Consider the following 17834-nt stretch of genomic DNA (forward strand, 5'->3'; position numbering starts at 1 on the left):
AGGGCTTTCTGCTAAACAACCTGTGCATCTTGTTAACACTCCAGCAGAGAATGGCTGTGGTGGGACATATGGCCAGCTGCTCACAAAATGCCCTCACTCAATTTCTTCCTTCCTGTCTTTGTCTCTCTGTCTGAGATTTATCACTACAGATCTCCTTTTAACTCTCTGAGTCTGAGGAAACAAGCTGAAGCACCAGTAGGAAAAAGGCTGAAGAACAGGTATCAATCTGAGCCTTCATCATCCCAAGTCTCTGTTGAGGCAGTACTGCAACAGGATTAATCTGAATGTTTCTTTTGGGGGGGCAGTTATTCCCCTTATCTCTCAAGCTCTAGATTTTGCTTTCTTGACGTCTCTTTGAATAAAACTAAACTACTAGCTCATTCATGCCTCAGGTCCCTTCCCTATTTTTCTACCACTCCACAATATCTGGAAAATGAGAGCCGCCTCCTTGATACACAAACTAACGAGAGACACGGGAAACTGGACTGCTGGAAATGGGAAAGGGACAATAAGCTTTCTCCAGTTACCATCATACTTGCTGTTCAAGATAAACTTTCCTCTAATTAGACACAGCTGGGAACAGACTGAGAGCTCACCCAGCCCACCTTGACAGCACCCTACACCACAGCACATGCTGCATCAATCGGTACGAGCCACAACCCACTGACATTTCTCATAAGCTGTGCGAACGCCTGTTTCAGTAACATGAGCTTCCAGGCAAACAAACGATCCACCTCCTTCAGATCAAGTATGAACAGGCTAACACTGCTGCAACTACGGCAGCACATTCGGGGAAGATGCCCCAGTTATATGCATTACTAGATGAAAAAATGTATTTCAATATTGTACTCAGGGCTGGTCACTCTCTCTCATATCTTTTTTACTTCAGGCATCCATGGGGAAAAAGAGTAGAGAGGACAGATCAATATTTTTTTCTGCAGTTGCATGATGAAAAAATAGTTTTAAACTTTCCTGCAACATCCCCCTCCCTCAGACCTGGTTGCCGAGACCACAACTGGAGATAATTTGTGTGCCATGGCGACGCCATGAATTCAGCTATTTGCCATGCAATGTCTCCCGTGCTCAGCTCTTTCACCCAGCTGAGAAGGGCCCCGTCTTCAAGCACCCCCAACTCTGTGACAGGTGAAGAGGCAGAGCCACGAACCCATTTTCAGAGAGCGTCCTTGCCCAACGCACGCAGGACGACAGTAAAACCAAAGCACATGCTACAACTTATTCTGATTTCTTTCTCTGTTTCTTGCTACTTGATGGCCATGTCTCTGCCGCCATGCCAAGTCCCCGGCTCCTGAGGACCACATTATTTTAATAGTCCGTGTTCCAACACAGGCAAATGCTTCAGTGGCGCAGGGCAATTGGCACCCAGCGCTAGTGGATTGTGCAACCGGGGTGGAAAGAAAACAACCAAAAGTTTAAAAAAAACAGAAGCCAGTTGACAGCATTTCAGCCTCCCCTTAATACCATCACTTGGCTTAACATTATACTATTGAAAGGTAAAAAGCAGTACTCCGGGAGTGAATGTTGCAAGCCTTCAGGTCTGTGATGAGTGCGGGCATCCCTTACACAGTACGTGCTAGGAGGGAAGCCGATCTGGAACGAGCAGGGGTTGTGCAGTAAGGTATGCAATTCTCATGCATTTGTGTGGTTGTTTTTACCTTTGCTGCCAAGACACATACAGTAACAATTTTATAGCCTTCCTGAAAAGGAAAAAAAAAAAAAAAGAAAAAAAAAAAGAAAAAAAAAGATCTCTACAGAGGCTCCAGCTTATGCAAAATGCTGCTGCCAGGATTTTAACTCACATGAGGCAGATGCAGATTCAGAGTGTCACTCCAGTCTTGACGGAGTTACACTGGGCTCCCCTGTTAAAGAAAAAAATCAGACTGATTTTAAAACTGCAACAGCTCTGTGCCATGTGGGACTGTATCTGCTGGAGCCCTGTCCTCTGGTAAGCTCAGAAGCCGGCCTGGCAGCTATTCCAAATACACTTACAACTGATTTATAGAGGAGGCACAGTTGGTAATCGTGCAATCTGCAGGCAAAATTCTGTCCTCATATCCACAAAGTAGTCTTAGATCACCAGCTCAGTGATAATTAGGAGGAAGAGGCCACAAGCACATTGCCCAAGCGACACAAACCCTTCGAGTTTCTCTCAGACGCAGAGCAATTGGTTCAAGAAAGGGTCTTGTGCTCTTTTTGGGGCTTTGCCATTATTGTCCATTCCTCGGTCGGTGACAGATTACTCCTTTCAGGGCACTCACTTTCTTTCACACCCCAAAAAGCCTGCACGTGTCAGCACAGGAGACTCGGGAGACTGAGTCAGGAGCTACTTCGGGAATCTGAGAAGAGAATTTTGCCCTACATCTGAAGGCGCTCCCAGCAAGAGCCTCGCACACCAGGTCAGTCTGACGTAGCACGTCTAAGTTCAATTGTGTACTTTAACATGCTTACGCTTGGGCTTTTATGTGCAAAGCATTGCAGGACAAACCAGTACCAAACCTGCACATAGTGCTGCACCGTACTGCAGTGCGCTGGTTTGCAAGCACACACAGTAAGAAGACCAGACCTATTCTGCAACTTACAGGTATGCACAGAGTAATCAGGAATGACTTTGAGATCCAATTTGCACTAAATACAAAGCTGAATGAGTTGGAATGATATTGCAAAAAAGCACCCAGAAGTATGCAGACCTCCTGGAAGGCTTCTCTGAAAATAAGTGTTTAAAGCCTGTTTTGTTTCAAAATAAATAGCTGGGGAAAGCTGTAGTGCATGTGATGGCTCTGTTTAAGCTGTGGGGAGGAGAAAGCCCTCCAAGGGCTGCCCATTTCTTTCCTTGTTTCTCCTCCACACACACAAAGATTTCAAATTCAGGCAGGGCAGCTTCTCACTGAAGATGTAACACGGTTTCTTCCAGGGCTTGTCAACTCTTCTTGCAAGCTAGTCATGGATCACAGGAGAGAAGCAGGAGCTAAAGTTACAATAGCCCCTGCTTTTTGTGCTGCTTCAGCCACGTCACTTTTGTGAGATGTATTTGCTGTCTCAAACTGCACACCTCCAAGCCAGTCCTGCCTAGCCATTTTATTTCCGACCACTACAGATTTGGTGCTGGTGAAAGCCCTGAATTGCGAACAGTGAGAACACGCTGATTTCCCACACCACTGAGGCAGCTTTGAGGAAGCAGCTCCTCATCGCCAGCACCCCGGTTTAGGAAGGGAAAGATGAGCTCGGGAGGTTGCTGCAATAACAACAGAAGCCCGCAGAGTGAGCAGCTCCTCTGGGGAGAGAGGCAGGACGAGGACTACTAAACAATGACCTGAAGTCTCATTCATCCCTGCCTTCGTTTTTTCCTCGTCTGTCACTCTCTTTTGCCAGCGTGCTCTCCTATGACATCCTAGCGTCTCCTGAAGGAGTTTCATCCCTTCCATCAGTCAACTCCTCGCCTGCCTTCCCTCCCAGCTGGAAGCCGAGAGCAGCCCAGGGAAAGGTGCTCGCAGTGCCCCCAGAAGCACCCCCGCATTGGCAGGGGACTTCATCGGAGCAGCTGCCTTCTGCAGCTGCTGCATCGCCTGCTCTGATCCTTTGGGCACATACCGGCTCGGCTCCTTCCCCACGCAGGTGCTGAGAGCACTGTCTGCGCTGTGGGCTTCCCCGTCCTTGGCCCTGGCCACTGAGAGTCTCTTGGCAATTGAAACACCTTAGTCCACCCACACTGTCTTGGTTGGCAGACGAAACTAATTGGCTTTTGACTTTCAGGTGTTCAGATAAGATCAGTATTTCTCAAACTAGAGGTGATGACCTCCTCCAAACGATTGCAAAAAGCTTTAACAAACACTCAATCTTCAGAAATTTTACCCGCTATCTGGGTTCTCCAGAGGTCACACAAAGACAGATAAGCCAAAAGGTGGACAGATAATACAAGGGGTTTAGCCTTTTCTCTGAAGCACAGGAAATGCAGCCCAATTACTTTGTGTTAAGTCTTGAAGAAATGAAAGTAAAATAACTAGAAACGGGTTATTTCAGTTGTTGCTTATTCCCCAGTGAGTAGGGCATGCAAATCAGGCAGTTAGGGACATATATGGACAGGTGTGTAGCTAGTATCCAGATTTATATACGTCTCAGGCACAACATGCATAATTAAGCTTGTGCAAATACATTTCTGAAATTACACAAACATGACTTAAAGAGCAGGATCAAAGTGCTGCTCATTTTAAATGTTGATCCATATTCTGAATTGCACCACAAATAAATAATGCAAGTCTGTATTAGAAACACATTTAGATCAATGTTGTGCTGACGAAAAGTGCTTAGTTAAAGTCTTGAGGACCAAGATCGCCTTTTACAACGCCATCCCCTATTACAGTACAAGTATCTATGTATCCTGCCTCAACAATGTCTATCAAATGAGATCCTAGATTAGTGTCCCAAAATAGGACAGATCTATCCCCAGAGCTCTCCGTTCTGTCAACATCTCCTCTGCACGTAGCCCCAAAGCTGGGCATTTAGTGGCAGCTACCGCCAGGATGTCTGTGACAGTCACCCCTCCACGACCAACCAGACCGCTGACTATTTCATGCAAGCACCAAATACTCATTCCCTGGCACTTCTGATCACCCGCCCTGCAACTCCAGCTGAGAATCCAGAGGGAAACAGTGAGTGACCAGTCCTGGAGGTGTTTGGGACACTGGATTTAATTAAAAAATAAACCCCTCTGAAGCAACAATGCCAATTAAACACACCAGTAAGTGTTGGGCAGGCATTTCCCATACTGCCATAGTTTGAGGAAAGTTTGTCGCGGCTGTAGGGCCAGAGGTCTGAAGATCCCCAGAAGTAACCAGGTAGTGAAGAATGCTATCTGACCTCTATATACTGACCCTCCTTTCAGGGTATCTACTAGTGTCATAATTACAAAGCAATGCCAGTTTTCATATATAATTAGAAAAGAAAAGGATTTATGCTCTAGAATACTAATGACATCAGCTTCTGTGTTACAGGGTCTCTTCTAACCAGGGGAGGTGTTGTCAGGCACTGTCATTGAAACATAACAAACGGGCAAACGGTAACGTTTGAAGCTACACTGCTCTTTATGTTAAAATAATTCATCACTTACACAGGAAGGAATATGAAATGCCATGTTTAAGTTTCACACCTGGGTGTCAGCTTCCCTTCAGTTTTGACAACGGAGTCAGACTGCTCAGCTCTGACGGGAGCCCAGACTCATGCCTGGCTTGCACAGCCTGGCAGGGTGCTGCCACTTTGCACTGGAAACACGGCAGAGGATTTTCTTCTCCATGAGAACTGGAAACCCTGCAGAGCTACCGGTACTGTGGCAGCCTCCGAACAAACACCTCAGCTGGCTTGGCAATCCAGGAGCAGGGGTAAGCACAAACCTCCAGCTCCCCTTGCCTTGCCTTTCTCTTTACAAAGACCCATCAAGTGTTACCTCAACTTCTGCCACAGCCACTGCAGACGTTTCACTTCACAGCATCCTCGCGAGACACGAAGGGAAAAACGGACACTCCTGTTTAAAGCCCTGGCTGCGGACAGCGCTGGTTTCAGTTCACCTCTGCCCACGTAAACACTCGCCTGCTATGTGCCTCCCCGCGTGCAGGGCAAGGGGGTCCTGCACGTTTGTGCTGTGCCGACCCGGGAGCTCAGTGCCTGTAAACAAACTGACGAAGTGGTAAACGTGCCTAATTGTAACTGCAAAAAAACCCAAATGAAACCCATGGGACAACTCATATGTTTTCAACTAGGAACATGGTGAATCACTGACTTGCCATTTGTTTATGGACTCAGTTGAACTGTGACCATAAAGTGTTTGTCTACGGTCAAAACAAGTTGAAAAACAGCCAGGAACAGACCCCAATCCTCTTGACTCCTGGGTTTTGATTTTAACCACTAGACCATAAATAAAAATGCACTGTATTATGCAAAGCAGAATTGTAGTATTTCAGCCTAAATTTAAATTGAGTTTTCATAGTACCAAACAAATAAAATCGGTAGCAACAGTATGTTTTGTTTCTTTGAATTCACTCAGTTTTTCAATCTGAAATGAGAAGAAACTGCTGCCATGTTGATCATAGTTTTCATTTACCCAAAGAAATCTTTTCAAACACAGAAGTGTTCTGTGCAGTAAGACAAAGCTGAGCTTTAAACACACTTCAATATTTAATGTACCTTTTCTATTTCACTAGAAATTATGTATTTGTAGGGATCAGCAAACAAGACCTTGACAAAACCTCCAGGTGTGTCGCTGGATATTTTCGTATGCTTAACACACAAGCTCTGCCGTGCATGAACAGCCAGATCTTGCACTAAGCCTCTTGTGGCCACAGATGTTTTTGACAGTAAATCTGGTAACAGGAAGCAAGGCAAGTGTCACTAATCATCAGAGGGTTGAATCTTTTGGATCTGAACTTCAGTGGCTCCCCAGGACCCTTTTCTGACCATGCCAAATACAGGGTTCTGGATGGAAACCAGCACACACCTATGGAGAAGCACAAAGGCTCTGCAGTCCCCAACCGCAGCAGTGCCCATAAAGCAGCTATGCACCCACTCTGCAGCCTAAGAGCGATGGAAAATTCCTTACCTCTAATGCTCCTGCAAACATCCTCAAGTGCACAGCACAGCTTTCAGCTCTAAAACCTCTAACCTGGAACCGTATCAGCTCCTATTCTCCCACTCTGCATGCTAAAAGGATCCATAAAGACAGGATTTGTTGTTGCTTCAAGGACTGACACAGCATTGTATGTTCAGCTTGGCTCTGAATTGCTGGGTCTACCCTTCAGGTTGTTTTTAGTGCTGCGTTTCTACTTGTTTTAAACACAAAAGTGTTGTCACGTATCATCAGCTTTAACTCTTCCCAAAGCAGGCTTATTAGCGCTCTCATTGGTAAATTCCAGATATTTTTAGCTTTCTGCTGCTGCACTTTGTTTGCCTTCAATGTAACAAAGATTTGGGCTGTTTGGATATGCCTCAGAGGCTGGCAAAACAGAGCTTAGTGTTGGAAAGATTTCTTCTGCTGAATAAAAATGCATGGCTTGAGGTAACAACAACAGCACTGAGGTCACATTTTGCATGTTGAGAGAAGCAATTCAGACGGACTCTGCATTTCAAGGAAACTTCAGTTTGTCTATTTTAATAAATGGCATAACATTCCTTTGCACTGGAATAATATTTTAAAGATGACTGCACAGTCACCTGTTCTTTTATGGGAATTTTTTATGGTTTCCCTAACACAAGAGAATCTTTTTTTGTGCTTAACAAGTGGCCTTCACAATTTACCTCTCTCAGATACAGCCCACTGGGAGTCATAATCCCATACTGGAAATATCCCTGCATTTCCATGGAAACAAAATACTGTGCCAAAATACGGGCTTAGTTCTTCAATGAAGACTTCTGAACAGGGAAGAAATAGTTGCATGGGCTTCGTGTTCAAACATAATTTGCTAGCGTCTAGAAATAAAAAGAAAATGACTTAAAGGCATAGTAGCCATTTATACACTATATTTAAGCCATTATTCAGGTGTATCAGTGTCCAAACAGATCCAGCTTCTTATTTCCCTCCATATTCACTTAAGAGAGTGAGCCTCAAAAGCTATACATTTGTTAACAGTGTGCACTTGGGCTTGTATCAGCACAAGTGCCCATGCTGACAATAAGCCACATACCTAAGTTTTTCTGCAGCGTGCTAAAATAAGGCATTCACAAAGCAATAGCCACACATGTGATCTCAGAGTTAAAGCCTTCTGTACTCTCAGCTTTGGTTCCTCCTACAGAGTAAGCTGTTCATGTCATCACAAGGGTATTTGCAACTTAATAGCACTTCTGTTGTGGTATTAAGATTACTAGATAAGGGGGTCTATTAGAGTGAAACATATCTCCGTATTTCCATCTGTCTGGCAAAGACAAGAACTGGCCGTTGCTATACTGACAGCCTGCTGACCCAGCTTGGTGTTTTTCTCATGTTTTTAAGAGCAAGAAAACAGAATACAGCAGCTTCTGAAACTCTCCTTACACTGTGAAGACTTGTTCTTTCAGCAGCTTCTGTCTAACACTGATTCTTCAAGAATCCACAGACAGCAGATTAGCAGTTTGTCAGTCGGTGATTCATTGGGATGGAGCGAGCAACACATGCTTTCTCCCTCCTCACCCCCAATGCCAGCATGTGAGATCCCACAGCTCCGGACCTCGGTTTGCTCATTACACAGCTTTAAACGGTCAAACTCCGAAGAGCAGCAACACAAAGAGAGCAGGGACAATAGCCACTCCAGCACTGCACGGGTATTTGAAAAAACATCCAGCTCAAAGCATACTAGGAACAATTTAGCTTCTCCATCTGCCTTTAGCTTTAAAACACTAATGGCTAAACCAGCCTCTGAAATCCGCAAAATCTGCACCTGTTAAACTGGAAACGTGCAAATGTGAAAACGCAGACAGCAGATGTGCAATAGTCAAGGCATCTCTCATTTTTTGCTAGGACAGTTTGAAGGCTACTGTTGTCACATCTACCAATTCCTTTCTCTAGCCACCATACTATTTCTGTATGACACAAAGAATTGTAGTATCCAGAGAACCAGGAAAGAAGCAAAACTGCTTAGTATCTCCCCAAAAAAGCCTGTAGTCCTTACATCCTGATGAAACTAAAGACAAACCTTTAACCTAAGCAGGAGAGCCTTGTTAGAACATTTGTATTGGAGTTCAGTACCAATAGACAGACAATAACAGTATCTGAACAGCAAAACAAACATTTCTTTGTAGTTGCTTACATTACAAACTCAGCAGCTTTTTTAAGTATTCAGTTCAATCTTTCATGTATAAAACTCCCACGTTTATACTTCATTTTTCATCTGTGCAATCCAGAAATTTTTTAAACAAGGTACAAATTCATTAGTCCCATTTCTCAGTTGTGGAAACTGATACAACACAGCCACAGTATAAACACTAGATCGATTGAAGAACCAGTTCTCAATTCGGCTGCCACCTTTTCTCCTAGATCACGCGCAGCAAGAAGCCAATCCTACCTTCTGGTTGAGTGTATCTTTTCCAGAGTCAACAGGTAAAGAAAAACATTTCAAAAATAAGATGTGGGTGTGAAAAATTTCCCTCTCCTCCAAAGTGTAAGGATGACCTAGACAAAAACGCCTACTTCAGGAAGGGGCAAAACCTGTTTATGCACGTTGCACTTTGGAGTAAGTTGGGAAAGATTAGAGCTGTCTTTCCCATGTCTTTTCCCATGTGATGAGAAGGGAAATGCTACAGCTGAAAACACAAGCAATTTTGCAATAAAATCTTTGCAGTGCACCAAATCTTGGCATTAAGTTGGCAACAGTTCCAGGACACAAGCTATATTCCAGTCAGATTATGTTATATTAATCATATTTGCACACAATAAAACCAGTTTTTTGCAAGCCTCATTTCCCTTTCTTTTTTATTGAAACAGTTTTCAGCAGCCAATGATAATTTTATTATTGATTTCTGGAGAACGTGGAAGCAGCAGTGATGTAAGTACAGGAAAAGCATTCCAAATGAAAGCATCTTGCCTACATCTTATCTACCTCAGAGGCAGAAGATAAAACTTTCAACAAGGCCGTAACTTTTGGAGAAGGAGGGTTGTCACAGAGGAATCTTTTCAAGCACAATTGAGTCTGTAATTCTTACTAATTCCCTCTCCATCTGCCAATGGTGCGGTGTGAAATTACAGCCAGTTTGAGAACCCCACTGCTTTAGCCCTGCTCCTGTCAAAGGACATTGATCCATCACCTCATTGTGCAACCTGTCCCATTTAAGATCTAGTAATGCCAAGGCCTCCTGCATTACTTGGATCCAGACCTACTAATTACACGTGTAGCTCACACTGAGAAGGAAGCAGCCAAATAAAATGCTGCGTGAAACCAATCTCTCTCTGCTGCATTTCCAACGGGCCTCACCAACTCCCAGGCTCAGGTGAGTGCTGCAGTGAAGACTCTCTACTGACGTACCTTTATCTTTCTTCCTGCAGTTTGCAGTAAACGCAAAAAAGAGAAGGCTGTGAATCTTTTGGATTACATGCAACAATTTCCCTTACCAAAGCACGGGCAGTTTTGACAGTACTAGTAAAACAGGAAGGCAGACCAGAATCGTTACTGGCCTTCTAGCCAGTCAGGATGAATAAGCAGAGATGAATCATTCAGATAACAAAAAATCCTACTATTTAGCACACAAAAATGCACTACAAAAGGACCCTCAAACCTCTCTAACTTACGGATTTAAACAGGAATTTTTCAAAAATTCTCCGTTCTGCCCTGAGAGCAAACGCAGCCCTTCACGGGTATTTGCAGATCCTGGAGCAAGGGAACCCCGGGGAGTTGGCACGGGCCTCGCTCCCTGGTGGCAGGCAGCAAAGGCAGCGGCAGGGAACGAAGGGCTGCTGGGGTGACGGCTGCGTAACATCACAGAAACTTGTCTTAACCTCCGCTAACAGCAAGGGCTGAAATAGCTAATGACTCTTGCTTGCATCAAGCCCTCCAAGATTTTAAGCAGCAACTATTTAACTATGCACACAAACCACGGTCAAACCCGGCTGTTCTTCGTGCTCCTTCGACTTTCCTCCCAATAACACCTAGCTTAAAAGAAACGTTCTTTTATGTACTAAATGTGATTCACTAACACAAGCAAACCAAACAGATTGAACAGGAAGGGGACAGTCAGCTTCACATACAACACAGATTTCTGAGCCTCTAGTATTAGTGTATCCAGCACATAAACCTAGGGAGACTTGGGAGTTTCCATACATGTAGGAGATCTTACTCACCCCATGAGGATGCAACAGCAATCCTTGATGGGAAAACAAGGAATCTAAAACCTACTTCAATTTGCTTTCATTTTATTTTGAGCTCCCAGCAGTCAGATTAATTCTAGCTGTTATCACAGTGGATACAAATTCAGCAATTTAATGCCCATAACTTCTCAGAAGAGAAGGCTAAAACCTTCAGGCCCTTTTCTTCAAGAAAAAAAGACTTTGTTTGCCCAACCCACCCATTAATAGTATTACTAAACCCTATGCAAGGAAAGAGACAAACACAATGAGAGAACATAGAAGTTATTAACAAGAATTCAAAGTTTAACCTAATTTTGACTTGAAAGCAAACCAAATCACTGTGGCAATACTCTATCAGACAGCCTTGAATTTTTTCAATTCTGAGTTAAGTGGTCCTTTAATTTAATAAGGCTAAGAAATACTATCCTATAAAACAATGCATGAAATTGTATTTTATGTGCAATGTAACATGATGATACTAAAACTGCTGTCAGTTGGCAAGCTGACATTCTCAGTCATGCTAGTAGTAGAACACATGATCACCACAGCATGCGTGTAGTAGCTGTTACAATATACTTCAAAATGAAAATGCCACGTCCCTGCAAAAATTAGATTCCTCTAGATAGAAAACAGTGTTATTTTAAGTAGGTTTGTGTCCTTAAACTCATAAAATACAAGAACAAAACTGTTTCAAGCTTCTGAAGTTCAAAATAAGTCAAGTGATTCTGACTTCTCTGGTACTGAACCACCTCCTAAGCAAGACACTTGGTGTTACCAGTGGCCACTGCTTTGGGAAGAAGAAAGAGAGAAGAGTGACAACATGTTTTATTTTACTGACACCACACCCTCCTCTTCACAAGATAGGTAATTCAAGGTGTTCCAAAAGAATCATTGTTCTTTTGAGATGTCAAAGTGTATGGGATGAATGTCATCAGTTTATTTCTGATGTGAAAGTTCACGACAGAGAGTGGGGAAAGGACGAGGCATGTAGTTTTTGGCAGGGTCAATGACTTTGACTGCCTTCAATCATTGAATGTAAAGGTTGTGCTTGGGATATTTTTAAACAACTTTACAGAGAAGTGGCTTAGCAATAGCTGAAAGTACAAATGCAGAAAACTAGATGAGGAGCTGATGACACTGGAGATGCTTCCGTTCTTCTTCCTTGGTCTATTTACATGTCTTGAATGGTCTCCAAAAGGCTTCTGCTCAGCATGCACCATCTGGTACGCAGATACCATTTCCAGATGTTAAATTACAGATAAACTAGCTTTTTACATTGTTTTTTCTTTTTTAATCTAGACAGCAGCATGTTCATGTGAAAGAGTGTGTAAGGGATAATGTGCCCAGACAGAAAACACGACAGGATCTAATGAATGCACCACAACATATTAATGTAATACTTCACTTGCCCCACTTCTTCATTATCATTTCCAATTAATTAATTATAATCATATTCTAACACTACACTCTTTAAAGCCCCTGCAATGAATAAGTAATTTTTCTTGTGTGCAACAGTTATATATAGCAAATAATGGTCAGATAACAAAAGCCCACATGGAGAAGAAAGGATGACTCTGAGACATAAGAAGACAAACAGATAATTTTATATGTTAATTTCCCAGTCGAGTGAAAAAAAGGGAAATAGTACTTACCAGGCATAATGCTTTTCATCTGCAAAAGGCTTTCTAACCTAATTACATTCTCACAACTCCTTGTAAAATGATCTGCAACTATTATCTCTGTTGTACCACAGAAGAAGTCATAGGACAGCAGCTTACCCCAGAGCGGTCCAGATTTCCCGTTTTCTGATTGGACCATATCCCATTTCTTTTTTTGCACCATATCTTGTCACTCAACTTCCCTGAATGCACCAACTTTGCCTGCTTAACTGTAGCACTGTGATCTTCCAGCCTTGGAAGCCCCAGGTTTCCATGTCCCTGGGTACTGTTTTAGGATGCTTGAAGCATTCACATTTTTTCCTCTCATCAAACCAAGCATCATTTTGTGGATAACAACACATTTGCTCTATGTTTACAGGAACAAGCAACACTTGAGTAAAATGAACAGTTGGAGAAGTGAGGATAGTGCTGAAGCTCGCCTTCTGTCAGATTGAAAGTTAGCAACACGCTTCACGCTCCATGCCAGCCCCACTGGGATCACCTGAGTCCTTGGGAAATGCCGCCAGTATGCGAAAGGCACAGAAGTTGTTTTTCTGTTACGGAAATGAAACCCACAACTTTTTTTTTTTTTTAAGCATTTGTTCTTGAACAACTGTTTTGCGCTCCTTAAAGGCACTGCCACAAGGCTGTCACAGCTGGGAAACACAAACACCGAAAGCACGCGCCTGCAGTCAGATCCAGCACAGATTAGCAATACACTTCATGACTTTAAAAGTGGCAGGAACTTTAAACAGATGTATAAATAAGGTCTTGAACAACCAAACCTTTTATATATAACTACTGCCCCATGGATAACTGCTTAAAAGAACAAAAGCAAGTGATCTAAATATAGACTGCAATTACCTGCCACAGCCTCCAAAACTGCTCCTTGCAGCATTGTGTTGAACCATGAGCACATGGAAACCCTCCTGCCCTTTGCTTAGCCACTGACCCCGGCTCCTGTGACCCTCACACTGTCCCTAGCCACATTCCTCATCTCTCATTCCTTCTCAGTAGACACAGTAACTAGATGACCATAGTTGACATACTGCATTAACCTATTATTAGGTGACCCTGACACTCTACCTCACATTTTCCCAGTTTATATTCACAACAATTCTAAATTGAAATATCAAGGGTGATAGGAACTTTTCATCTACAACCTTCGAAGTGGTAATGAGAAAGGAGGCAGGATTGTACGTGACATCCTCAGTCACTGCCTGTGTGATACTATAACCTAGGAAAGTGGATGTGGGCTTTTCATCTCCTCCTTCCTTAAAATATGTAACATCATGCAAGTCTGATTATGCAGAAAAAGGTAACTTTACCCCCCTTCATCAAAAGTCTCAGAGAACTTGCCTGTCGAGTATTTGAAAGATGGAGAAGTCATGCAAAAAATTTTGTGAAACTAAAAGGTCTTATGCAACCTCTCAAAGCCTATCTGCCATAAAGAATGGGCAAAGCTTTCTAAATTAACTTGCTCAGCTGCCACAAGACACTCCCACTGCCTTGCTTCTTCTCAAAATGAGTCACTGAAGTGGCCAACCGAGGAGTGGGAAAGAGGAAAACCTATTCAAAAATGACCCATCCAGGACACAGGAGAATCTGCTGGCTAAAGGTGTGGCCCGCCGTATGCACCAAGGATAAAAGAAATCACCTTGTTATTCAAAGCCAAGCTTGCACCAGGGGCAAGATCAAAATATAGTGGAATCTAAGGAAGCAATTAGACTTATTAAGCTTTGGTTTCCTTGACACCCGTAATCACTTGAAACTGTACTACAGCAACATGGCTTATGACCAAATACAGCTTGCAGACAACAAATTTAAGGGAAACACCTAAAATGAAAGTGCAATGAATAGTGAACGATATATTTGCTAATAAAAGAAGCATCTGCTAACCAGAGTAGCCCAACCAGTAACTGGTTTTTGTTCAACAAGAGGCAGTATTCCAAACGAAGTCAACGACAAAAAAAAATTAAGATACTCACCAGCAAGCGTATAATCCATATCAAAACCAAAGCACTTTATCTTTTCCATGGCTAAACTTCTGTTTACAAAGACCCTGTAAAGAGAGAAGAAATCAAGCCATAGGTATGAGCATTTTCAAAATTATCACGTTTTAGAACAAACACATTCTGCCAGCTGTCAGGATGTCCGGCTCTCTTAGGTCAAAATCAGAATATATACCTGAAAATGGATGCATGTTTCATTTTTTGCCATGAGTTCTCCTGAAGCAAAGCCATGACTTTGCAGGGTTTTTCTAATTATTGGTATGCTGTCTAAAGACATACACGCATGCATGCACACACACACACGGCTTTGCATGTGACCTGCAAAAATTCCTAAGAATAGAAGTGCAAAATCTCTTGAAGCAGAATTCAGAGCTGAAGTAAGAGGAAACTGAAAGCAGAGGATGGGAAGCAATACAATTTGCTTGATTAAAACAAATTATTACAAAGAGGTAACAAGGAAAGGAAAAGAAAGTAACATTTCTGTGAATAAACTCACAGCATTTGAGCCCTCTTTGGAACTGTATCTGGAAATTCAAAGCAAACCTAAACAGATCCGTTTCCACATTTACACCAATAGCATTAAAAACATTTAATAAAGCTCTGAAAAACAGTGACTGAGATAAATTTTCATCCACAAGAATATGCTATTTCTGTCATGAAAATTTTTGTTTATAACTCCCCTGCAACTCCTCGACAAAACTGCTATTTTTTAAATTCCACTTTTACCATTAATGCTTATTGCAGTAAGAATCTAAGCTGAATACTTCCAGGCCCTTTTTGATTACAACATTTTAATACACCATATTCAATTTAGTTCAAGTAAATAACACGGTAAAGAAATAGGTCAGAGAATACACCAAAAGCTTTTCTTGCTTCCTGTTCCAACTACTACAGTAACTAAGCTGCTTATGTTTCCCCAGAACTTTAAACTATATAGCAGATCTGTAATTCAACAGGACTTCTCTCCACTGTCTGTCTTATCTGAACTTTAAGAACGAGAGTCAGAACTCAGCTGCGGGATGGAAGCTGAGCTTCTCAACACCGCTCTCAGGCAGAAATCCCCCGTACTGCTCGAGCTGTGATGCCGAGACAAAATTCTCCTGTATGAGAGAAGTCCCAGAGCCTTCACCTGTACTCTGATTTCAGTATGTGAAAATTCTCCAAATATTTAATAAGTGCATTGCCCTCAGCAGAGTAATTATCCTCTTAAAAACTGAAATCGGCAGCACTGCCGTGCAGGAGGAGTGGCGCAGGGACAGCGATACAGCAATGGAGACGGCAAGTGCAAAACCAAGCACTCGTACATTCTGAAAAGCTGAAAGAAACCACTGGGAGATTCTCCTCCGCACGCACGTTCTGGGCAGGTGGCCGGCATAACGTGCCCGTTTAACTGCCCGTGTCAATCCGCTGCAGCTCGGATTTTTACAGCAAACTGCTAACATCAAACTGTCACACTTCTATGCAAGACGTCTTACCTCATCTCTCACCGATGTGCTCCTTGTTTAGTTCGCAGCAGTCTGATTCATCGACTTGTCTGAATCATATTACACAATTCCTTTAAAACTTCCCTAGTACCGATGCAATTTTGCTTGGATCTGATTTGACTTCAGAAGATCATTATGTCTGAACCAAGCCTTAAAGTACTGTATATCTTCTTGGACAGTGTTCTAGAAAACACATCTGTGGCTAATTTAACCAGTCACTGGATATCGTTGTTGTTCCACACAAATCCACTTGGAATACAGTTTCTCTGGCAATAGTATACTTTCCCCCTAACCTTGCACACTCTCTCTGGGAGTCACAGTTTCCTGGCAAAGTGCCTGCCTTTGACAATGGGGCTTGTCACTAAGGGGCCTCAGAGGTTATAGATGACGCTCTTTTCTGATAGATTTATGTCTTACCTAAACAAGACAAAGTGATGGGAAAAAAACTGGAAACTGGTAAAGAAATGCCTTTTGGAAATAGGAGATGGGATCGTAAATCACTAAAATTCACTCCTGAAATAGCTGGCTTTTGAGTAGGCGGAGCGAATTATCCGAATCTGCAGTCTGAATCCATGTTTGTCTTTTAGACAAATCGAGATAGCTCTGACTTACAAGAGGCCAACGCAAAATGCTATTTGGTACTAAACACAGTCTCACACTTTGTATAATGAAGATGATTATGTACTGTTGCTGCTGATGCCAGGAAGCATTATTTATCAGCTAATTCAAGCACACGATTTCTGATTTCATGTTTGTGCAGTTTGTTTCTGAAAGCTTTAAGAAGGAATAACACACCTCCGGGGGACACTAGCAACATTTTTTGTCCAACCTGCGGAGTCCAATTTTGTTCTTGCCTTTAGGCTTAGCCCCTGGAGCATAGTTTTCATCCTTCTGAACAGGACAGGAATAGGAAGGGAAATTTAAAGAAGCTCAGAAGAGCGTTTCAGAATTGCAACATTTGGGAACAGTTTCCCAAATGAGGACAAAAAACAAGCACTAAGATGGAGCTGAATGCGCTTATAAAAAGGGTAATACGACAGTGCCTGTGGAAGGCGAAAACAAGGGAGCTGTGACCCAAGAGATCTCTTCCAGTCCAGCCTGCCTATCTTTAGATGATGATGACACAAACTGACCAAAAACTGTGGAAAGATCTCTAAGCCTCTGACATTTTTTCATTGCTTGCTTTCGGAGTATTTAGAAACTGAACCCCGGGACAAAAAAAAAAAAGAGCACATGTTGATACTGAAGATCTGGAAAAGTTTACCAAAGGCAATGAAACGAACAACATCTATTAGCATACTTTTGTTCCAAAATAAGTCTTATGGCTAAAACATGACAATTACTATACCAGCCCCCTCTTGGTAACAGCTGGTGAAGATCTCTCTTTCTCCATCAACTCGTAAATACTGCCTATGACCTAGAAACCCTACGTGGCAGGGTCTAATCATGCCCCAACAGTGCACAGGGCCTGGCAGATTTCAAGGCATCCTACCGACTGATTTGACATGGTAATTACTTCACCCACCAGCGCTGAAGTGAAATAGAGCAAATATTTTAAAAAAGCTAAAGAAGGCTATTACACAACACGTTCAGGACAGGAAATGAGAACACTTTAATCAATTTAAACTTGGATATGCCTTGGCAAATTAAATGGCAGACTAAACAGTGGCAAAAAAACCCTGAACCAATTTCACTTCTCTTGTGAAGGCCCAGCCAGATACTGGGTTATTTTGTAGGCACTCAGGACCTCCACTTTAAATCCTGATAAAGACAGACGTCTCTAATGCACGGTGTCCCCCTGGACACAAGGGGCTAAGTAGATACTTACAAATATTTACTCCCAGAAGCTGACCAGCTTAATTCGGGG

General features: G+C 42.7%; 1 protein-coding gene across 7 annotated transcripts in view; it reads right to left on the minus strand.

The window, feature by feature from the left end:
- Positions 1–17834, minus strand: part of NT5C2 (5'-nucleotidase, cytosolic II) — a 63205-nt gene that overhangs the window by 15678 nt on the left and 29693 nt on the right. For 2 of the 7 annotated variants that reach the window (XM_075154943.1, XM_075154948.1), the window contains one exon: positions 14460–14533. In XM_075154943.1, coding sequence (XP_075011044.1) covers positions 14460–14533 — 74 coding nt within the window. Of the gene's footprint in view, positions 1–1817; positions 2543–6604; positions 7117–14459; positions 14534–15958; positions 16045–17834 lie in introns of those variants that run through there. The other 5 variants (XM_075154949.1, XM_075154945.1, XM_075154951.1 and 2 more) reach the window with 5 other exon arrangements.

This window comes from Calonectris borealis, chromosome 7 (genome assembly GCF_964195595.1).
Source record: "Calonectris borealis chromosome 7, bCalBor7.hap1.2, whole genome shotgun sequence".
NCBI classification, from domain to species: Eukaryota; Metazoa; Chordata; class Aves; order Procellariiformes; family Procellariidae; genus Calonectris; species Calonectris borealis.